Here is a 24,696-nt window from a genome sequence, read left to right as displayed (position 1 = left end):
TGTCAGTAAGCCTGGCAAAGCCCAGCTCTACACACTGAGTACAAATTTAACAACCTGACTTTTCACCCAATCATTACTGATTCTGCCATGGTTTTGACATTATTTTTCCCCAAACAGCATAAGCAGGATGAAAGGTGGGCCTAAAATGAGACAATAAAATGCAACAAGCTCCCAGGGAAGAAAAAAAGACCCAGAGAGCATGGATAGTACAATGCCAGAGTTTGTTTTGTCTCAGCAGCTGAGTGACAGCACTGATACTCTGGACATAGCTTATGCCTATTAACACAAATCTGGAAAACATCCACTCAATTCTATCCATTAGTCGGGCACCACAACCATTTGCTGTGGCTTGGCACTAGGTTAGGAACTCTTACTGCTTAGTCCCCACAGGAGTAGGGTCTTTTATTACTCAAGCTGCAGGTGGGAGGTCTGTACAGTAGTACAACTTTCTGTTTATATACCGAAATACCTACAGTACCCATAAGACCTGAACAAGAGCAAATTAAAAAAGAACAACTCCATGTAACAAGCAAAAAAATGTGTTGGAGTACTTCCAATTTACAAGAAAATTACGATTACCTAATAAATAAACATGGTAAGATGATGAGGAATCCAGACTTACAATAAGGTCACATCTTTGGGAAAGATAAAACCTTTATTTTTTTCTTAAGTGATTACTGCCCTGTAGCAGCACTATCCAAGCCTTGCTGCAAGATGTCAAGAAGTATTAATACCAAATAAGAAAAGCTTAACATTTGAGAGAATGTGGCAAATCAAAATTTAGCCTGAAGCACTGAGGAATTTTTCATGTACAATTCTGAAGACAGCATAAATCTGCTTACTGTATGTGCCTGATTTGACTACTGTGTGATCTGCTCACGAAGAGAAGCTGGCTTCACTGACAGAAAAATAAAACCTCCAGCAGTATGAAATTGTACCACTTCACTCCTTTTTTTTTCTTTAATGAAACTTAATTACCATGCTTATCTGATTTTTTTTTTGGCTACTCTAAACAACACAGAGTCTTCACAGATTTAACTGTAGCTCTGTCTAAAGTTTCAACACTTCTTTTGTTTCATCTGCAAACAGGGCAATACTTAGGTTTGTAGTGATGTTGCACATTGTGCACAACTCAGCTGAAAACATAACAGAGCTATTTTCATGTAATCACATCAGCAACAGAGAAGACCATCTCTAGTATCTAGCTTGGTAAAGTCTGCACAAAGTAAACATTGAGAACATGACTGAAAATTAAATAAAACTAAGAAATCATAAAATAGACAAACAAGATACTTTTAAACCTCTACTTGAGCCTATACTACTCTTATTGCTGCAGACAGTTTTAGAAGGAGACCTTTAACATCAACATGCTGATTAGTATAATGAAAGAAGATTGCTCTCACTGACAATAAATGCACTAAATTAGGAGAAAAGCAATGAGGGGACACAGGGTATGGAAGAGGGGGAGACAGAGGAGAGGGAAAGAAAGAATATGACTAAGGGTAAAAGCTACAGTGTATCATGTTTTTTGTTTGGTTTTTTAAAAATTATTTTATCATCCTCCTTTGGCTTCCCAAATTTTTCAAGCACAGACAGCAATTCCAACTTTTTGAGTTCTTTGCATCACCTTTATCCTTCCAAAATCCAGCTTCATAAGGCTGGAGGGATCATGGATATGTAGAAACTGATCCCTCTCTTTCCAGATGCTGTTCACATCTAAATGATAGATACTACTTAATACTGAAATCAATCTTTGCAGGTGAAACTACTTATTGTTTCCCACATGGCTTGTCCCCAATCATTCTTTTGTCTTCTCTGTTTTATGGAAAAGGTTTTACTTCTATTATAAATAAAAAGGTGGGTTGCCTAAGTAACTGCCATTTACATGTAATAGCTAAACAGTAAAATGAATTTATACAGAAACAGCAGATAGAAATTGTTCTGACAATCTCCAGTCACCTGCTGCCTGTTTCAATCATAAGCCTCAAATACAACGAGCTACAGAGCAATACAAAAATATCAAGAATATTCTTGCGTATAGTAACAGATTTCTATTCAACTGAGTAAAGTAAAAATTACAGTCTATTGTGGTTAAATACATTTGGCCTAGAAACAGAGTGAATAAAAAAATTGCAAAATATATAAAACTTTAAAAGCTTTCTTAATAGTATATCTAAAGCAGAAGTTACATGGACCCAAGAGATAACCAGATTTCAGAATGAGCAAATGCAGGCGGTAACAGTAAAGCAACAATTTTTTTTGCATTCATACTCACTTCAAGGAAGCATACAATATCAGTAAAAAAGTCCAAAAATCCCAAATATCAGTTACTGAATAATCACAGAAGGAACAGAAAATGTAACAGAAGGCACCATTACGTCACTAAGTTTCCATATATTGTGCACTTCTGGATCCAGTGGCTCAAAAATGCTGTAAGTGAAAATAAAACAGTACAGAAGAACGGGGGAGACCAGAGGAATAAAACTGATCCCTGAACAAAAAACCCAACATCTTCCTGAAAAGTATTGGTAGTACAAGAACCTGTTTCAGTACAAGAAACAATGACAACAAATGACACTATCAGCAAGGAAAAGGAATATCTCCTTTTCCACAAAAAATATACTCAAGTAGAGAAACCTTATGTTGTAGGAGCTAAAAGTTCAGATGGCTCTAGTATATAACAGAACAGGTTAGATCAAAATCCTCCCCTTTTATGCTGAGTACCTGAGAAGGTAAACAGCACAAAAACATTACTCTGGGCTTGGAAGGTGCTGGGCTGTAGATGGACAGATACTAGGAAAACTTGTGCAAACCTGTCTCCTATGTGCTTATGTGTTTCTTCAGACATCTGCCTTCAGCCAGTGCTGGAGAAAGCCTTCAAGAGCAGGTGGTCCTTCAGACTGCTCCAGCACAGATCATTACCATGTCAATCTCTTTCATTAGGTACTTTTCACAGTACTGTTCATGTGTAACGTGTCATCTCTAAAAGCATTTAAATGATCAAGGTACACAGAGAAAACAATCTATTGCATCCTTAAAATACTAACCTCGAGGCAGTGCGCCAAGTCATCATCAAGCACTGAAGTCAAACCATACATAACCAATTGCTACTACTGGAGTTTCTAATGACATGAACTACAATATTAGCTAAACACAACTTCTGATAGTATAAATATTGAATGGTACATTTCATACCACTGTGCACATACCCTGACATCCAGCCAGGTCCACTGAAGTTACATCTTCTGGTAAGGACCAAAGACAAAACAAACACAAATATTAAGGCCTTGAACAGTTGGTCCAAAACAACTTTTCAGCTAACATCTCTTTGTTATCTTCTACCTTAGTTCATGAGCTGTCTAATACCAATGAGAGGTACAGAATATACAGTTTATAAAGAGTAAAAATAAGACATAATCAATCTGGTCTGAAAAAAATCCCCCACATCCTAAAAGCCTGCATTTAAACTGTTCTTAAACACCTCCCTTGGCAGAGGTCCTACACTCTCTCTGGGAATCCTAAAAGGCTAAGACAGTAGACAGCTGAAATAAAATCTTCCCTAATTTTCATACTGTCTCCCTTACTGCATTTCATCTCTTTTTCAAAAGATTAAATTAGACCCCAAAATACATCTCCTGGCAGGAAACTGTTGGTCTAGGTATGAATGAAATTGAAAGCATCCTTTATTGCTTTCACACATAGATTGAAGGATTCTGGCTTTGCATGTTCACTAAAATCTGAGGCTTTTTTTTTCAGCCCTCTAAGTAGTGATTTAACACATTTAAATTCTTTCAGCTTTACAAAAATCAAGAACACTTTTCATATTCACTCTGGAATTCAAGCCACTCTTAAATCAATTATTTTCACTTTCTGTTGCAGAAATTCAAGCCAGAAATACTGAGGTAACCAGCAGGAAAAAGGTCCAGACCAGAATAAAACTTCAATACTTCAAGCAAATCCCTGCAATGTAGTACCTGTCATATTTTCTTCGTAACAGAAGTAGTCAGTGTTATTGTGACATAATGAAGAACCTTGACAACTTCATCACATTTCTGAATTGAAATTACTTCTTCTTGAAGCTATTATTTACATCTTAATAAAGGATTGTCATCGCAGTTCTTTAATGGCTCAATAGCGAACAAATAACAGTGAAAAACCTAACCTGAGAGCAAAACATATTTCATCCAGCTGTAAATTCAACAAGTCACACACACAAACATAAAATATAAAATAAATAAAAATAACAACACAGAGCAAAATAGAAATAAAAAAATATTTATGCTCAGTTATTTATAATGTTGTTACTTATAACAATTTATATTGTGAAATGTAATTTTTATAAATTGTTACTTACAACAATTATTTAATTGTTGAATACACAATTTCAATAAAACTGCAGTTAACTTTGGGCTCACTTTTGGAATCAAAAATAACACAAACTCCAGCCTACACCCCTCTACATTGAGTTTCTATTACATGTCAAAAATTTTCAGTTTTAACTACAAATCTGTAAGAACCTTGCTTCAGATTTTATTAATGCCTGGAGCATTTTTGTTTCTCATTACAAAGCAATAGTATCCTACCTGGATAGGTATTTCAAGTCTGAATTTTGTTTGGTTTATTACCTGAAGAACTGGATTACATAACCAGCTTTACTTATTGTCAAACAACTTTGAACTCTATCAAGCACTAATCAGGCAAGAAAAAATTCTGGATATCTTACCTCAAAATATCACTGGCCTTCCAGCAGTGAAATTAGAGTAGACTAAACAATTTAATAATATTCTTTCCAGAAGATGAAACTGGACTCAGTAATCCAAACTGTCAGAAAAATATGTTTTAAAAATTTTATGCCATTTATTTACACAGCTCCTCTTGTGTATCATACAATGGGTCAGGCTGGAAGGGATTGCAGTGGGGTCATCTGGTCCAGCCTCCCTGCTCAAGCAAGGTCATACCAGAGCACACAGCACAGGATTGTGTCCAGACAGTTCTGGAATATCTCCAGTGAGGGAGACTCTGCAACTTCTCTGGGCAATCTGTTCCAGTGCACAGTCATCCCCACAGTAAAGAAATAATTAACTTAAGCATAGTAACACATCTTATTCATGATCTCCAAAGACAAGGTCAACCTTCTGAAGAAGCTGAGAGACACTTTAGAGATTGGGAGCACAGAAACATTAAGACTAAGGTCAGTGTGGTACCTATTAGATGACTTCTGGTGAAATTTACATCATCCTCACCTGACTTTCCCCTTCCCTCTCACTGCAGGTTTGTACCAGCAGATCATTTTGGACAGTACAGCTATCCTTTGCTGAAATCTGCCAGAATGGACTCAACTCAATTCCAGGTACTATGACTCCTTGCCAGCAACTTCAGACAGGCAGGTGAGAGCAAGGATGCAGAAGTACCCTTAACTAATTCCAGTCAGATTTTCCATATAGCTCTTGATCTGCTAGCAAGACTGAGAAAAACCATGGGGATGGAAAGACCAGGAAACTTTACTGATTTCTTCCTTCTTGCTTCTTTCCGTGTTCCTTTCCTACTTCCAGTGAGAGTTCTGTGACACCAATCTACTTGTTCTTTACTCACCCAACATCAGCTGTGAAATTTCTCACTGAGAACAAATTATCCTGGTTGATAAAGAAATTAATTAAAATATGCTTCCTCTCCTTCAAAACCTCTCTTCCTGACAAATTTTTATGGGATGGGGATAGAAAAGCTCAAACGGTTTGACAGAAAAGCCTTACACTACAGAAACCTGACAAGCAGTCCCCAGGGTAGGAAAGGGATTACACTGAGGGATATCCCCCTTCACACAATTTCCCTTCTTTCTAAGGTAGAGAGCTGTTCCTTATAAAGTGGCCATTAGTTAGAGACACTATCACCTGAACAACAAACATCCCTAAAGGCAAGAGGATGACAAAGCATTCAGAATAGGAAGCTGCAAGACAGAATTTAATGAGAACGAAAGAAGAAACACTAAATAAACAGTTTAGTCCTGCAGTCATCACAGAAGCAAAGACTACTTTACTTAGCAGTTAGCAAAACATAAAATGCTGCAGCAGCCAATACAGTAGTATCACTAAACAGGAGCATGTATCTACTAATAACACAAACATCAAATCTAGTTCAAGATTCTTTACAAGCACACAAAAATTAGAGCTCATCAGAAATCCCCCTAACAGTATTAAATAAAACATGTTGCCAGAGATACTATGAACAGGCAAAAATTGTTTCCCAGCAATTTCTATTAGCTTAAAGCTACATAAAGAAAATTCAACATTTCATCCTTGTCTGCTACTCACAAATCAAATCTTCAGTCTTATCTGCATATAGCCAGCTGGTTTTTAAAATTCTGCTGTAATTGAGGAGAAAAACAATTAAGCAATATTATTAGTCATCTTACCATTGTTCCCTGGTGGTTGTAATGCATCTCCTGTCAAGCTACACCATCCGACTGGGAAAATATCTCGAGAATCACACCTGCACCAATAGTCAAATGCTCCCCTCCAACCATCAAATGTAACAAAAACTTCGTCTCCTTTAACATCTCCAATGGTTGCTGGGCAAATCAGGTATGGGTTCTTTCTATCTATAGCTTCAAGTTTCATTCCAACTTTAAAGCAGTTTGGCACAGGTTTTGGTGGTTCCTACAAAAATAAGCGTGGTAGAATATTTGTATTTCTAGGACCTCTTGAAAAAGAAAAACAAAACTAAGTAACAGCCCCTTATTTTTCCTCAACATTATTACTACCTATAGTCACTATGCTCAGGAAGTTATAGACAATATTCAAGGAAACTTACTCATATTTCAAATTTTCCTTTGCTCTTCTGCACTACAAAAATCTTCATTCTATTCCCCCAAACACAGCTGGGATAATTAGCAATATCCTCCATGACAGAAAGACCCTGATAAAAGTATTTACATAAGCAATAGGTTGCAACCAATACATTATGTCTGGGCAGCAAGACAGCCAAGACACTAAAATGAAATTATTACATGCTAATAAAGAGGTTTGCAGAGCATGGATATTTCTGGGGACTGATAACTGTCTGGTAAAAGCTTTACCTCTCAATTAATCCATGAAAAATTCATTAGCATTGGACATTATTTATAGGCCTCTGTTAACTCAGTTGGCCTTAGACCAATTCCAAGTGGACAAAAGAAAAACAAAAATCAAGTGAATGTGACTGGCATAAGTGTACCTCCACAGCAGGAGTTGTGATCTGACAGAACACAAATTACCACCTCAGCCTCAAGAACCTTATTATCCAAGCCCATCTCAGATGTGCTGCAGGCTAGCACAGAGAAGCACAGCTCATCATGCCTCAGAAAATTTATCTTATCTAAAAGAAAATTATAATTATACGAAATTAACACCAAGTGATGTAATTGCAGGCCTGAACCCAACTGTTTGATTTGCTGACATACTTGTCAGTATCACTCTCAGTATCCAAAAAGAACACACTCAGTATGACAACAGGGTTTTATCACCTCAAAAAAAATTCGAACCAAGTCATTTTAATATTAGCTATTTTTATTTAATTTTCCGTATTTCACAGTAACTTACTCAAGAGTCATGTTTAAAAAACTGAATGGATTTTGCTGCTATTTTCAACTACTTTCTCACTACATCATACATGATGAGTGTGTGCCCAATGAAAATGTTTAACAAAACCTTTTCAAGCACTACTGTATTACAGTGGGTATCATTCACCATTATTTTTTTTACTCCTGTGCACATTCACATGGCTACAGTGCTGTTAAAGAAATGTGATATGCACTTTATCTAAAATCCATGAGACAAGAAGTAAGCAAATACAATTTTTCTAAATAACATGCCATACTTTGAAGTCTCAGCTCAGAAAACGAAATGGTCCTCTCCAAGGAGTAGAAGCAGATTCCTTTCTCTCTATAGCATATAGTTCTCTCTATAGTTCCACAGCATTTCAATTCAGTTCAAAGTTGTTTTAAATAATAGTCTTGCCTTCCCTGTCTTTGCTGCAGACAACAGGGTAATACCTTAACATTCTCATTAAAAATGCAGCCATGGAACAATTGATAGAAGTTGTTTACTAGAAATGCCTTTCTCCTTACCTTCTTAAAGAATGCTGCAGGTGCCATTTCAGCTCCATTGAGAGTTCTTAAGAGAAACATTGGCCAAGAGGATGCATTCATCTGGAAACCTGAGGACAAAAAAAAACCCAAACAAACACCCCTACTTTCAGTTTGTAAAATAAAAGAGGAGAAAAAGGTTATAAAGTCTGTTTTACCAATGCCTCATGCCCTCTATTTCAGACTTGGCCAAAACAGAAGTAGTTAAGAAGAAATTAACAAATTTAAGAAATTAAATGCTGTAGCTGCAGAAAGCTATGTGATTAATTTTTTTCCTAAGGTACTTCCCACAAAATCCCTCATCATAATATCAGGTACTACAGATTAATTTCTAGGATTTAATGACATGCAAGTCCTAGTACAGCAGACCATTAGGTTGTCTCCTACACTCTCTGGTCCAGTAGAACTTCTGTGGCACAAGCACCTAGCTTTCTCTTCAGGTTCTAGCTCATTTATTGAGAAGATACTTTTTTATTTTTGAGAATCTTGTTATTCTTTCACCAAACCACAGACAAAAAAACAGCGCAATTGGTTCTTCTCCCTCTCTCACTAAAATAAATACATAAATAGTCATAAAAACAAATAATACCTAAGAGTGAACAAAAAAAAGGTAGTTCTAATAAATCATGTATCATACTGAAAAACATAAACCAGACAGTCTATTTTATTATTCTTCATAATAATAAAATCAATAAAAATCATAAACAACAATCAAATTTGTTTAGATGAAATACCTTATTCAAACAGAACAAAAGTTTGGCTGAAAACCTTCTTATCCCAGGTAATCTTCCCTCACAATCAACCACTTTCCAGTTAAAAGATAAAACAAAACAAACAAAAAATCCTTTTGCTTTCTTTGCTTTCCAAATGAATGTTTTAAAGTAATGAGTAAGATAACAGACACAGTGGACTTTTTTTTCTGCTTCTATAGCAGTTAGATTCTGGAACAGTTCTGCAGAGAAACAGACATAATACAGCAAATTGAAATTTTTTCCACGAAGCAAATAGTACCATAATCTGCCAAGAGCTCATGAATTCCTTCATAACTGATCTCTAACAATTGTCTTAAAAATCTGTTACTGGAAAAGTGGAATATATCTGCAATTCCTGATCAGTTAAATAATTTAGTCATCTAAAATTTGATTATATGCTATAGTACTACATATATAGTGGTTCTTTAGCTCACAGCTTTAATCCATCTTCAGTAAAATAAACAGTTTTCCAGCCAGAACTACCAATGCAACACTTAAATTAATCCACAGCTCCTGTATGATAAATGGTGTCATAATTCGGGGACTACTGAGCTGATTGTCAGGCCTGTTTTTTAACCAGAGTCTTTGTAAAACCTGAACACGTGTGGTTACTGAAACCCAGTATTCCCAACTAGGTAGCTCATAAAAAGATATACAAGTAAGACAGAGGACTAACAACTGAACAACAGTTTCAATTAACTTCATTTGGCCTTTAAGTTGCCCTGGTAAAACCAGAGCAAATGCTATCTGCAAAGTAATTTGCTCAGAACATTAAGCTCTCAACAACAAAAAGCTCATATATGGAAAACAGAGGCTGGAACAGGAACACTTTGCTGCAATAATCACTTTCTCAAAACCCTTATGCAACATGCATAATTAAAGCCATGTAAAAATCAGGTAGGAGGGACTATTTTAGTTGGTTATTATGATAGAAGTGGAACATTAGTATCCAGAAGGTTCCCTACTACTAAAGAAAAAAAAAATCCGTTGGTTAAATTTCTAACAGGAGGTAATTATACACTCAATTAGCTCCCAGCTTTACCCAGGAACAGGATGCTGCAAAACTGCCAAAAAGGCTTTTTCAAAAATTTATCTAGGTATGCCAGAATGTTTGATTGCTGGAATTCAGCCTATCTCTAGAAAAATCTAGGGCAGGAGGGCTAAAATAGTGGCACTCACGTTCTTTTCTGAATAACCAGCAATTCAAAGCACAGGTAAGCTTACATGCCTGGGCACAGTGAAACAGCTCCTTGTTAGGTGCTGCACTGCAGGCAGTCTGCCCACATAAGAGAAAGAAACAGTATCTGAGGAGAAGGCATTGACCTTTCTACTGATGGTCATGGAAAGTTTCTCTTCTTAACGAACCAACTGCCCCCATCACAAATAACCAGAGTTGTTTTATTCATCACTCTGACTTAGAAAAACATTTTAAAAACTGCTGTGCTCCTGAAACCATATTTTTAACACTGTACAAGTATACAACTGAAGGAACCTGTAAACTTCCATTTTTCATACTGGTATCACTTCATTCTAGAAGGTTATATCAAGAACTTCAGAGAAGTTAAACTGAGCAACTTCTTGGGAAAAAAGAAGAAGAAGAAGAAAAAAAAAGAGACTTTCCCCCCGATGTCAGGAATTTCCAGTGTTTTCATTCAAAACTTCTATATATCCACTGGAAAGAAGGGGAAAAAAAGCCTTTCTGGGCTCAAGCTGTATCTATGAGAAGCAATATTTTCCTACACTGACACCATGGTTGCTTCTCATGCGTTTCTGAAGAGCACAACAGCACAAAAATCTAGCCTTATAATCTATGTGAAGTGTCTTAATGGTTATGTCAACTATTCCTCTGTCTCTCTACAAGCAAATCAAGATTCACACTACAGTGAAATATTTTTCACTTCATCTTGCAAACAGAAAAACTGGAAGTTGCTTATAAAGCAGGATAACAAGCTTTTTGAGAGGCTACTGAGAGAAAGCATAGCTATCCTCACTAAACTGCCAATGAGAGTTCTCTAGCAATTACTGATGGCACAAAACCAGATCTAGGTTCATAACCGTAAGATGGAAAAGTGGCAGCAACCAATTTCTGTGTACAGGCACTTTTTTAATTTTAGTTTATGATTTTTATTATTTCTTGAATCTTCTAAAAATTACAGAAGATCATAAGATAACGGGGAGAGAGTGTTCAGGTAAATTTTGGTCATTATTCTTCCTTATTCTTTCATCCACTATTCTTTGCTTTTTTAAAAGCAAAGACTATTTGCAGATCATTGTGAAATCTTTAAATATTTCCATACATAGAATTTTAAGCTATTGACAAATTCAGTACAAGAATGCAGATCTAAACATACAGGTTAATCACAGCAAAGAAAGGCAATGTCACATCTTACTACCTCTAGCGGTTTAGTCCAAGTTATCAAGGAATTGCTTTGTAGAATTCCCTATTTAATAGACTAAATTCAAGCACTGTTTCTCAATTTGGGGAGACACAATGTTGTCACTCATACTGCTCATGGAAGGCAAAAGAAGTTCAGCCTGGTATTTCTAAGCATAGGAAAGCTATGCCTTGCTCATAAGCATCCATTGTGCTCACAAACCAGCCATGACAAACTGATCTGCCATTCCTGAACATATGTTTATTTGAGGCAATGAGAATATCACACAGTCTAAGCCTGCAGTTTGCTAGAGTTCTGGAGTGCTCCTTTTACTACCTCAGAATAAAAATTCAGAGCAGAATGCTGCAATTCTGCACTAGCCTACCTTATGCTGCCTGTCCTAGAACACAATCAATTTGCTTGGTGCCCAAGGAAACATCTTGACTGCCCTGCAGGGGCGTGCCTCCAGCAGTCCTGCTGAGGCTTCCCAGTACCCTCTTGTGAGCTGCTCAGATGCACTGATGGAGAGTAAAGGAACAACTTGGCTTTCTCTCTCCGAGGGCTCCCAACAGGAGCGTGCACGGCATCATGCAACAAAACACTGAACACACACACACGTAATGCAGGCTGTGTGTGAGGGAACATTTATAGAATGGGCACATTTAACATTAAGGGCCTATTGAAAAAAAAAACAACAACAAACAAAGCCGCTTATTCTTATGTCAGAAGAATGAAAAAATAAGAAAAAGCCACAATTCACTTAGCCAGAATTAGTTTACTTACCTCTTTTTCAATTAAATAATGGTTTGGTGAAATGTTCATACCATTGAATTTGCCAAGACAAAAAGATAAATTTGACTTCCTGAAAGCAATACTCCACACACATTTATTCAGCAGCTTTGTTACTTACCAAGTGGAGGCTGGAGCATGCCCCCTTTCTTTTCACAGGTCCCGATGGGCTGTATGTCCGAGGAATCCACAAGCCTCCAGAAATCATTTTTGTTGTCACTTCCATCCAGCCGCAACCTTAGCCTGGCACCAGTGATTCCAATTACTGTAGCTATACAAACTGAGGTAACATTGCGAGGATCATGTGCTTCCAGTTTCATACCAACTTTGAAATCGTTCTTGGGCGGAATTCTAGACTACAATAAAGGGCAAAAGACTTTTTCTTATTATTGTAAATACTGCTGAATTTACCAGCCAGTAAATATACAGCTTTATTTCTTCCAAATTTATCATAAAAATGATAAATATTAAGCTTTTAAACTTTGAGTGTCTAGCAGCAAGTCAGAAAAGGCAACTGGGTAACCCACCAACTGCATAAGCGTGATTGCTTTCTAAAAATATAAGGATACTAAGAAGGGTAACAAGGATCTTATCTTTATGAGGGTAAGAACATGAAGTGAATGGCATACAAGGACATTAGGAAATATGACAATTCAACTCAAAAAAACCCAAAAAACCAAAACACAACCCAAGACACACACACACACAAAAAATCCCAACCACAGGGTTTATTAGCTTCCATTCAAAATAAATACTTATCCTCATTGTAGTAATATTTTGGAAATTTAAGCAAAATTTGGACCCTTCTTTATCAAAAAATGCTTACATTACAAAAAAAAGGAGACAGGAAAAGGAGTTTGTGTTAACATTTTAAAGAAAGAAAGCAGTCCTAAAGTTGTATAAAATTTCTGTGCTAAGACAGAAACTGTAGCTTGTGCTTATTTGTAGAGAACTGAATATAATCACAAACATACAATGCAATGCCAATTTAATTAGCACAGCGAAAAGAAATGTGACAAATGCAATTTGGTCTTTACGCAGAACTTTTTGCCACATGCTACAGATGAACAAAGACGGTATTTTTTACTCATAGATCAACACACTATGGGCAGAGATTGACTGGATTGCAGTCTGATTACTTGCCTTCTGTCATATTGCAGGCAAGGACTTCACCTAATGATGTTCAAAGCCTTATATTAGCACTAACTGGGATGGAATGCTTCTCACGATCCTCTTTAATTGTCTCCTCATTTCCAGCCTAAATTTTAGTGATGGAATTTCTGGCTAACACTATCATTTAATTTATTTTTGCACCTTAGCAAATAAAACCAAAAGCTACAACTGACCCTTTCTCAGTACCATTCTAACAATCTAAATAAGCACTTAAATTTTTCTTAAGAGTTGATGACTATTCTCCTATCACCCTGGAAACTCTTTTCTGCAACTCCTCAATACAAAGTTGATTTTGAATACAGACACCCAGAACTGTAAGCAGCCTCCCCCATGGCATTTAAACCCAGTAGTTACCCCATCCAAACTAACACAGTCTGACTTCTAATACAGGGGGCACGTTAAATACCCAAAACCATGGCCATTCACACTCACAGGACTCCTATGTCTCCTTGTGCTTGCCTGACCAAGGTGGGTGAGGATCCCACAACAGGCAAAGTGCACTTACCTGTCTGCGGACACAGGAAAAGAAAATCTGCTCCTGCAACAAGTTTTAGCAGTATTTTTTCCCCACCACATTTAAATGTCTAAAATACATCTTGTTCTACTTGGTGTAGTATGTAGGTGCACTATTTACAATACACCCTAGATCAAGAGCAGAAGCTCTGGAGGAGCCTGAGCCCAAAAGCCAAAGAGGCGAGCAAAATTCAGTGAGCATCTGCCACTGCTACTCTCAGACAGCAGGCTGGCTGAAAGGGGAGCCCAAGCATATTAAATTTAAAGGGCAATTCAATTTCAGGATATTGCTTGTCAAGCTGTTATTTTGTACAACCAGGAAAAGCAACAGAAATTGAGAAATTGGGGAGTTTGCTTCTTTGTGGAAAAGGTGAGCTTGTTTAAATACCAACAATTCAAGGCATTCTACGAAAAGGTAAGTCCTCCATGCTAGTTTGGCTTTAATTAAAGTAACAAAACCTCTCTCAGTAACAGCTTTACTTTAAGTTCTGCTCAAACCACAAAGGACTGAGCTTTTACATTTAAAATTTTCAACTGCTTGGGAAAAAGTTTTAGGGCAAGAAAAAGGAGTATGAAGTGCATTGAAATTTCAAGTAGTTATTAAAAACAACTTAAAGCAACAGACAAAATAGCTTCTAAATTAAGATAAATACTTTAATCAATTTCCATTAGCTGTATCTTAATTTATGGTAGAGATTTTAATTTATTGTTCCCCAGATAATTTTTAATTACCACAAAATTTAAACTTTTAAAATTCCCACAGGTCACAAATTCTGAATGTAATTGTCAAATTAAGTTTTTCTCTGCTCTTTATTTTCTGGCTGGCCACAGCAGTGTATTTATTTGCGTTACACAGAGTAATAATGACACGTACCATTCACATGTAACCCAATAAAAGTCAAATTAGTCCTACACAAAGCACAAGCACTTTAGGTTCTGAGATCTGCAAACATTATGTAGTGAGAGGATCTAGCTCTGCACTTACCACCATTGCGTATCACTTTCTACTTAAAGGTTGACTCTTAGAACTGAAAATCTGCATATGCAAATTGTCTTGAAATTTGCTATGCACATAAATTAAAGCTCTTCTTTCCAACTCACACACTCCTTAAGCAATCCAGGTCATTTGGATTTATCTCTTTTAATGCATGTCACCTAAGCACCTCTATTCAAGGCATTATTTAGTTGCTCAGTTCAAACTTCTTGAGCATTATCAGGGAAGAGGAAAATGCAAGAAAGGTATGTGGAAAGGCTTTTGAGCAGCTTTCTGCAGTAGTTATGTTCCTTGGAAGCACACAATCTGCTCATGGTGGTTTTTGGTCTGTGAGCATGGCATTAACCTCAGAGAGACCCAGGGACAATATACCACCCTCTGCCTTCACTCAGGAGGAGTTTGAGGTGTCTGCCTTGCGAAAAACACATACTGTGAAATTAATTTCTGGAGCTCCACCCAGAGCTATGGACATTAGCAGTTTTAGCCACCTCTCATTGAAGGCAGCATGCGAGGGACTCTTCGGTCTTTATCTTCATATGCAAAGAGCAAGCTGAGATTCAAGATCTAGTATGAGGAAATGCTACCACCTGTGTTTCTCTCTCCTTATTCTCCATTCCTACAACTGCTTCAGACTCACCAACTGATGACTATTCAGCTCATGTTTTTTTTTGTTTGGGCCCACACTGGAGGCCAGTATCATTTACAGTACAATCAGACCACCAACAGACCCTAGAAAACAATTTCAGAACATGCCCAAGCCACTAAACTAGACATGCACTGCTTGTCACACCTATTACATGTCTATGAACCTGAACAATCCAATTCCTTAGCAACTATCTTCCTAACACAGTGAGGGCACACAGACCAAAATGAATCCTATTTAACTTTACACAGACAAGATACACCTCAGCTTAGGAAAACAGAAAAAGATGCCTAAAGAGATCGACTCAGTCTCCAGAGGGCTGAATAACTGGAGGTCATTAGCTTACACAAGATGGTAGATTTAAACTGCATCTGCAAATACACACCAAACCATCGGGTAGGGGGGATCAAACTTGTAGGGTATAGTGTAACACAAAATAGTACATTAAACACCCTTCATTATAAATCCAGTACTTCCTTTGTATTCCCATATAGTCCACTTGATTTTTTTTTTCAATTTTAGTATCTGTTACCCCTAAGTAGAAAGCACTCTGCTCAGTAAGAGATAAAATTAAACTTATTAGAGATCAAGGAAAAAAGTGGTGACTAAACTCTACTACACATATCTTATAGCTAAACAGAATTGAAAGAAATCTTTCAAAAATGGGGCAGAGGAAAGACTCCTCTGACAATCAGCCAAATTTTTAATTCTCACTAAAACCATGGTAGAGCTAAGATTATTGAAAAAGAAGTAGAAAACATTTTTGAACACAGACAAGACTATCTGTTTTCATTAACTAGTCTTTTTTTTTTTTAAAGGAAAACAGAGTTCAAAGATACAATTTTAATGAAACCCTCAAAATTTGGCTTGAGGCAAAAACCAAAAATGAAGAAACTTCCATAGCTAGTAACTGCCAAAACTGTAAGCTACTGATAACTACAGATCTAAAGAAGTCAAATAGGAAGTCTACAAGCAGTCTAAATGTGAAAGTTTTTCTAGGGTCACCTGTAAAAGGCATACATACACACACACTTGCAAAACATTATCTGGCATACCTGTCTGAAACAATGCAGGGGGGCAGCTACTGATTCAGTCTCTTTCAGATAATCATCCCAGTTAAACTGTTCTGGAAGACACAAGATTAAAAAAAAAGACCATATACACAGTTTTTTAAAAGGAAACTTAAATTAAATGAGGATTTGAGGAAAGGGACAGAAAACCCATCTTGCAGAATACATTCTTTTCAAGAGCAGAATCATTCTCAAATGGAAACTCCACCTTTTGAAATACACACAGACCTTGAAGGAGCTTCAAGAGTAATGTTAATTTACAGGGGTGAACACACAATAGGCAAAATCAATATAAACTTTCCTTCAATTTTTTTTTTTTTTGGGCTCCACATGCAAAATGATCCAAGTCAGACTATCTAGATTCAATTCTCTGCATAAGGAACTCCCAAGCATCCTTATATAAATCACATTGGCCTTGCTATATCTTATTTCCCTTAACAGAAATATATATATATATGATAACCTCATATGAGTACTGAGATGATATACGTTGAAAAACACAGACACATGGACACTGTTGAAATATATGTTATGAATACTATCCACTAGAAAGCAAAGAGATTAGCACAGTCTTCCAGTTGCATCTTTGTCTCTTTTTATCTGAAGTCACATAAAAGTTTCTTTTTGTAGAATATCATGTAATATGGTATATATGGGTAAATATTATGGCTATGTTAAGTAACAAAATCATGGTATTTTTTCCAGTGTTAATAGCGTCATTGTTTACGTGCATGGGCAAGTGGATACTGCATTTGATTTGATGGAAAAATATGAAGTACCCACATCAAAGATATAAGTAAGCATATTAATTATTTTAATATAAAGTGTAAGAGAAAAGCTACAATGGCACAGCTAATATTTTTGTTACTAAATTATCTAAGGGAGCTCTTTTGCTTATTTTTCTTGTTTGGGCAGCTGGCATCTTTCTGATGTTCCAGAAGAATAAAGCACCAATAAACCCAAAACGATGCAGTGATGCCACCCAGTGGCTCACTAACAGCCACTCACACAGCCTAAAACAAAATCCTTGGGGATGGATGGAGAGCTTGCTCAGGGTTTGCCAGTAATTCTTCCAAAAATGCCATTTGCCACAGACACTTAAACACATCTCTGCAGTTTTCAGGTGAAAGGAGAAGCAAAGAAACAATCAGAAAATGGCAGCATTTTCCAGCACTCACACAGAGCTTCTGTGAAGGATGTGTGGTGGCTCAAAGCCAGAGTCTACCTGCAGGAGCACAGCATTCAGCTGACAATATCAAGTGCCTCAAACCAAAGGGAACCATCCCCTGGGCCTGCTGAGGTCCTGGATTTGGTGAAACAGATTCAAAAGGGTACGAGTCATCTGTCCTTGGCACTGCAGAAGCCATGTGCTTGTTAGCTATGTGAGAAGTCAGAGAGAAGTCAGTAAAATGTCAAAAGCTGTTAATTTGGTGGTCTGGAATATATGCAGGCTGGTAACAAAGACACTTCTACACAGTATCTTGGTATTCCACCTATTTTGGAATGAAAATTTTATTCACACATTTATGTAGTAACACTGGTTTTGTATTACTTACAAAACACAGGATACAATAATTTAAGCATATATTTGTATTTCAGGAAGGCAGAAATAGTTCTTCAGAGCTTTACCCAGAAAGTAGCCTCCAGATTTGTTGCTCTTCTCATTAATAGGCCAAGGAGGATGCAAAAATTAAATACTATGAACTGATAACAAGGTTTTCTCTTACAAAAATTCATCCTGGACTAATAATAAAGCTGACACTTCAGGTTGCCTAATGCTTTTATTTAAAAAAACGTTTTTCGATCAGTTTACCTTAGTAAAGTACCTAATTTACATCATTAAATCTAGTCTAAAGAAAACATTAGTTGTGTCCCAGCTGTCTCAGACCTAACATGATGTAAAAGCTGTAGTCATGCATCATAGCCTCACTGTGTTAAGGACTGGACAAATATAGATACTTGAGTGACATTGCATTTACCAGGAGAAACAGTTCACCTCCTCCTAAGAAATTATATAGTAACATTTCCAAAATTATCTCAATTTTAATAACAGGATGATAAAGTTTGTGGAATCACCAAAATTACAGAGGGAAAGAAACAGGTTTTTTTTTTCAAGGGAACATTTACTAGAAAGACACAGAAGGTAACACAAGCAGCCAGCTGCAGATAAAGCCAAGAGGAAAACAACATTGCCTAGCTCTTTGCTTTAAATCCTGGCTATCAAAAGCTCTTGCATCAAGCAGAAATGTCCTGGAGTTAAAATTAGAAGCTCTCCACCTGTGAAGATATACTGCATTAAATTAGAGCCAAGCTCTCAGAGATGGTGCTAATTATCATTTAATTAGCAGTTATAGAAATAGGAGACACACGTATGTTTGCAACATGTAAGATGCATCTCTAGAAAGATAAGCACATTGAAAACATATCTACACAAAAGCTTCTCTGTATTCTGAGAGTGCACAGGTCAAAGAAGCAATTGTATTATACATATTTCTAATTCTAAAGACCCTGGAAATATGCAGTTTCTGACAACCAGAAATCCTTAAGAAATTAGCTCATACTAAATAATTTAATGTGCATTTCTCTTCACACTCAAATCTGCAGGCTGAATTAAACACCTTAAGAAAAGACTGTTATGCAACAACCACAACTTTATAACCCACCAGGATAGTGAAAACTAGAGAGAAAAAGAGAACTTTATGCTAAAGAACAAACCAGCACATAATGGAAATGGAACAAAACAAAACCCACACCAGAAGGTAACTAGAGCTTTTAGTAAATGAAAAAAATATTCATTTATAACCAGCATAGAAGTACGACTCTTCTATAGTGATTCAAAACAAGCAGCAATGGCAAAAAGCCTGACTAATCTAAAAATGGAGGGACTGAGTTTATGCCACAGTTGCTTGCATTATTGGCACTGACCCATGGGTCAATGACCCTTGATGCTCTCTGCCATGCTGTATCAATACCCTATCACTTCTTGTCAAACCTGCCAATCCCAAAGTAACTCAAGCTAGAAGGGACCCCAGGAGGTCTCCAGCCTCCTGCTCCTCCAGGGTTCCATCAGACTCAATGTGAAGATTTCCTCATCAAGGAGGAATTTCTTATGCTCCAGCCAGTATTTGTCACTTCTCCTTTCACGGTGGCTCTGAGAGGAGACTGGCTCCGTCCCCTTTCCATCTGCCCGACAGGTGGTTGAAGATAACATGACCATCTCCCAAAAGCTTTCCTTTCTTTTAGCTGAAAAAGAAACATTTCTTCTGGTTTCAGTATCAGTTTTTTGCTTACATCTTGCATTCTGGCCCCTTCAGTCTTTTGCAGGACTTCAATCCAGCCTACCTCAGTACAGCAGTGCCGTCCTTGTACCGTGCGGCTTGTACCTTGTACAGTTCTCCAGCCAGTCTCCCAGATTCCCCAAGGCAGTGAGTGAACGCCTCCTCCCGGCCGGCTGCCCGCAGGATCCCCATGCAGATGACGACTTTCGCCGCAAGAGCTCGCTGCTGGTCCACACTCAGCTGCTGCCTGCCGGATTCCAGGGCCTTTCCTGCTAAATTCCTTTCCAGGCTCAATTTCCCCCTGGGCTGCTGCAGGGCTCCGCTCTTCATTCACCATTGCGTCTCACCGGGATCCTGCCACTCCACTTCCCCAGCACTGGCAAGTCCATCTGAGGGGCAGTCCTGCCTTCCAGCCTACTGGCTACTCCTCCCCATTAGATGTTGCCCACAAACCGGTCTGGCAATGTGTTCTGTCCAATTGTTCCCATCTGATAGTAAGGCATAGAACAACATCAGCCCTACTGACCCATAAGAAATGCCACTAGCTATCATCTGCCAAGGTGGACCTTCCACTGCCTGACAGACCAGTCAATTTTTTATCCACCTATCCAAACCACACCTCATCACTTTGGCTGAAAGGGCACTGCAGAAACTGTACAGAAAGCCTTGCTAAAAAAGTATGATGGTTCATCCATATGCTGAAGTGGATGAACATCCACTGCTCTCTCCCTTGTTTCCAGAATAACTATGCCCAAAAGGGAATCAGTTATGCAGAGTTCACACTTGGTAAATCTACCTCCACTGTCCCTAACCTCATTGTTGTCCTTTATTTGCTTGGAAATGGTTTCCAGAAGTATTTTCTTTACAGTTTTCCTGAAGACTTTGATCAGGCAGGCCAGCCTGTTTCCCCAGGTGCTCCTGTCTTGTCCTTCTTGACAGCATATACTATTTGACCTTTTCCAGTCACGGTGGAACTTCCTCAGTCACTACAAGTTCTCCAAAAGGAGCAAGAATCAGTCCCCTGCATCACTACCCCTGGAGGCATCACATCTGCTGCCATGAATAAGTGAATGCCCACTTTGTTGAAGTGCTCCCCATCTTTTTTCCCCATATGTAGTCCTTCAGTTTAGTGTAAGTCAAAAGTTTTACAAAATTTTAACTGAAGATTTAAAGTATGAATTGTCGCTTGCAGATTGGCAGAATTTAAGGGCCTGGTTTATTTAGGTTAATTTAACACAGTATCACCATCGCTTAAACACTGTTTGGGCAGATGGAACACGTCATGTCTTCTCAGATCACCCTAGGTTCCCTTGGCACCCATCTGAGACTTTGGACATGGAGAGGGATCTTTTCTAGTCTTCATCCCACAATCTCTGTTCTTCAAAGATGAGATTTATTTTTAATTTTTGTTCACACACTCTTGCAAATACAGCAGTTTAAGTGTAAGGTATTTCATACTCCACTTTGTACCTCTTTCTGTATGTTGTGATCCTTCAATTAGAATTTTTCTCCTTCTCATGTTTTTCTCTACTCACTTCAGTCAATTTTTTTAACCCATTCTTCTCACACCTCTGTATCTCCTCTATGACTTTTCCTATCACATTCCCCTGGAAACTCTGGAGACTTCCTAGCTGCTAGCCCAAAGCATTGTATGGCACCTTTCTTCATCCAGCATCAAGATGCTCTTTCTGCTCCTTTGCCACCAACAAGCAACAACACAGGACAGAAAATTATCTCATCTGTAGAAAACTAGAGACCTTGCAAGAAACTCCTCTCTGTCTGACAGAGCTGAGCCTAGTTTCATGATGAAGTTCAGTTCCCAGACATTAGGTTAACAGCACAGACCAAGTCAAGAACACGGGACACAGAATAAGGCTTGCCTGCTTAGCACTGCTTCTCCACAAAGCTTTTTCAACACCTTGCTCTCAACTGCAGGAGGAGGCAGGGACATTTTCCAGTGACTCATTAAATATGGTTATCTTATCCACATATGAAAAGCACTTTGCTGGTGGGGGATGTCTTATAGCACTCCATCTGTCATGTCAAACAACAGTATTTAAAACAGACACGCTGAGTCTAGATTGACTGGAGCTCCTTTTACACTGCAGAAGAAGGAAAAATAGACAAATACACTTCTTTTTCTGGCAAAAAGTAACAGGGACAAATAACAAAGATGACAGGTTGCCCACAGAGGTTGTGGATTCTCTTCCTCTGCAGATAAGTTTATAAGTTTTCTAGATGCAATCCCGAGTAATGTGCTCTAGGGGATCCCGCTTCAGCAGCAGGTTGGACTAAAATGAACTCCAGTGGCTGCTTCCAACCTTTGCTATTCTGTGATGGCCAGAATCCAAATAAATGAAAAAATTAGCTCTGGCAAATGTAATAGCTGAAGGCTGTACTATGATTGGTATTGTATCTTTTATGCAAAGTCATTACCTCAATTATCCAGTGAATGTGTCAGTATCCTGGCATGTTTGATCAGTGACTATGCTACTTGTCTCCACTGGTACCCAAGAGGAACCAGATCATCCATCAGGAGTCAGAGGGTGCAGAAAAGTGAGCAGAGGGAGAGTTTAAACAGTTCAATGTCATTTTTTCAAGAACTCCTGAAGAGATTTTGTACTTTAGTTAATACTACTCATGACATTTCTTACTGGCCTAAATTCAAACAAAGAACATGAATATGTGAAGGGTATCTTAGGATGTTGCTGTTGTCTCACTGCAGCCCACAGAAGCTACCCTGACAGCAATCTCATGCATACACTACCTTATGGCAACTGCTGAGGATAGTAGAGGCTAAGTTAGCTAAGAATCTGGATCATTTCTGGTAAGTGTGCACTTTTGCTGTTTACTAAAAATAACACAAATTCTGTTTTCAAATCAATTATTTAAAGCAAAATTAGAATCCCAGACAATTTAACCCAGTTAGCATTCCTCAAAACTCAAAACTATTAAACTGAAAAACCTTCTTTTGGCACCAGGAAACACATTAAGGAAATAGAAGGCAACAGCAGCAGCAAAGGCATGAAACTGAGAAATACATGATGAGAAGAACAGACAAATCAGTAACAGTTTAAAAATAATAATGTTTACATAGCATCTTTGATTATACATACAAAGAGTACTTATCTTGGCTAGTAAAACTAGCAGGTTCAACTCAAGCAGTTTCAACCATTAATTTCTATACCAAAACATACTTTCCCAACAGCTAGACAAAAATTAAGGTATGTTTTTAACTACCCACCAGTAATATCCCAAGAAATACCAACAAAAAAAGAAAGAAGTCAGAAAACAGTACAATCCAAACACACACTTTCTTTTAGAGTACCTTAACTAATAACCTGACAGCTGCAATACCTACCACTTTTTAAAGATGGGGTGTTTGCCTGCTGATTCTTTCCATCTTTGTCTTTTTTAATATTCTTTGAATCTAAAAGACAAGATTCCATTACATAACAAATGTAATATTCACATCATAACAATGTCCAGCATAACACAGAATGCTTTCAAACAATATCTTCATTTTATTTTATTCATTTCAGTGCATCATCAAAAAGGTATCTATACTCTAAATTTAATCACCACACTATTTTTCTATCAAAATATATTGAAAAGTACAGCATGAAAAAGCAGAGCTTTTGACTACTTTATATCAATTACTAGAATAAATCTAGTTGCAGAATACAGACTATCAGCTGAAGAGATAGTAATCCTGTCCTTTTTTTTTTAAGTTTTACTTCAACCTACACACAATTTGAGATCCTAAAGATCACTGGATATTTTTATACCTCTGGTTATACACAGATCACTGTGAACTGAGAAACAAGGAAAAAACCAAACCCATCCTAAAACCATATTTCTGAGTTAAAAATTTCATTCTATATTGATTCTTTAACACTCAATATTCTCAATATAAAATTCTCAAGTACTCAAAGTAGCTATCTCAGTGCACACATCAGTTATTTAAAAAAATCATTCAAGAGAATCTACCTTCTCTATCACGCATTTTGGCCCACAGTCAGAAAAATGTCTGCCATATTTCATTTTTGATGAATTTCAGCATGTATGAGAGATGCAGGAGAACTGGGCAGCTACAATGGAGAAGACTGAGAGACACAGTTCTACTCATTCCTTTTAAAATACATTGTTTAGCAACCTGCTTTTGACACTCATGGACTCGAGTGCAATTCAAATATGATATTGACCTGACAACAAAACTGCAAGTACATTTTCAGATTTAAAAAGCTTTTTTGTTTTTACTAGGATCTGCATAGGAGAGTAATTCTCTTGGTCTGCAAATGCCTCAGTAATGGGAATGGGACTGATCCTCTAGTTAGGCTTGTGCCTAGCTCACACCTTGGGTTACCCCACTTAGCCTGAACTGGTACAGGTGAAGGGAAGGCTCACTTTTATACTGCAAGACCACATTAGTAGCCAATTATTAGTAGCTGTATTCACTTGCTTTTAAGCCTACAGCTACTAACTGGCTTACTCTTGAAATAAAAACATTCCTGACCTAGAATGTGAAGCATTTGGTGACAGAAACACTTGAAATACAATGAGTTGCTCTGCAGCAAAGACTAAGCCCTAACAGTATTTCTTTTCTGTAAGTAAAGCATTTCTTGAAACATACTGACAAGCAATGTTTGCTGTTCAGCACTTCCACCTCACATCTTCCGTTATCAAGGAATTGCCACATAATGTAAGAGCTGAGTCATGACAATCTTCTGTCACCAGTCCCAAAATCCTCTCCTACCACTCACTGAGGAGAGGATAAGCCATCCATGTGGCTCTGTGCTTGCTAGGATGTGATGTTCCTTTGCCCAGAGCACAGCAATGGCCAGGGCACCCTTGGGAGTGGTCACGCAGGGCCTCACCATCTAGAGCTACCCCATCACTCTGTCCAGGAGCTACCAGGGGGTGGCTCTGGGGGCAGCCCCAGCACTGGGTGCCATCCCAGGAGACAGGCTGGGGCTGGGATGGGACATGG

At 37.8% G+C, this 24,696-nt stretch overlaps 1 protein-coding gene across 4 annotated transcripts in view; it reads right to left on the bottom strand.

Moving 5' to 3' along the window:
• The window catches only part of SCML2 (Scm polycomb group protein like 2), a 71,408-nt gene that overhangs the window by 29,590 nt on the left and 17,122 nt on the right, over nucleotides 1-24,696 (bottom strand). For 3 of the 4 annotated variants that reach the window (XM_088052013.1, XM_005516667.3, XM_088052014.1), the window contains exons 3-7: nucleotides 23,068-23,136; nucleotides 16,414-16,484; nucleotides 12,157-12,391; nucleotides 8,102-8,190; nucleotides 6,410-6,653 (exon numbers count right to left, since the gene is read on the bottom strand). In XM_088052013.1, coding sequence (XP_087908139.1) covers nucleotides 6,410-6,653; nucleotides 8,102-8,190; nucleotides 12,157-12,391; nucleotides 16,414-16,484; nucleotides 23,068-23,136 — 708 coding nt within the window. The remainder of the gene's footprint in view (nucleotides 1-6,409; nucleotides 6,654-8,101; nucleotides 8,191-12,156; nucleotides 12,392-16,413; nucleotides 16,485-23,067; nucleotides 23,137-24,696) is intronic. The other variant, XM_088052015.1, reaches the window with a different exon arrangement.

This window comes from Pseudopodoces humilis, chromosome 2, assembly GCF_049639895.1.
Source record: "Pseudopodoces humilis isolate 2021_Gansu_Grassland_sample_001 chromosome 2, ASM4963989v1, whole genome shotgun sequence".
Classification (NCBI taxonomy): Eukaryota; Metazoa; Chordata; class Aves; order Passeriformes; family Paridae; genus Pseudopodoces; species Pseudopodoces humilis.
The sequence above is the reverse complement of the archived record's forward strand: the minus strand, read 5'-3'. Positions and strand labels throughout refer to the sequence as shown.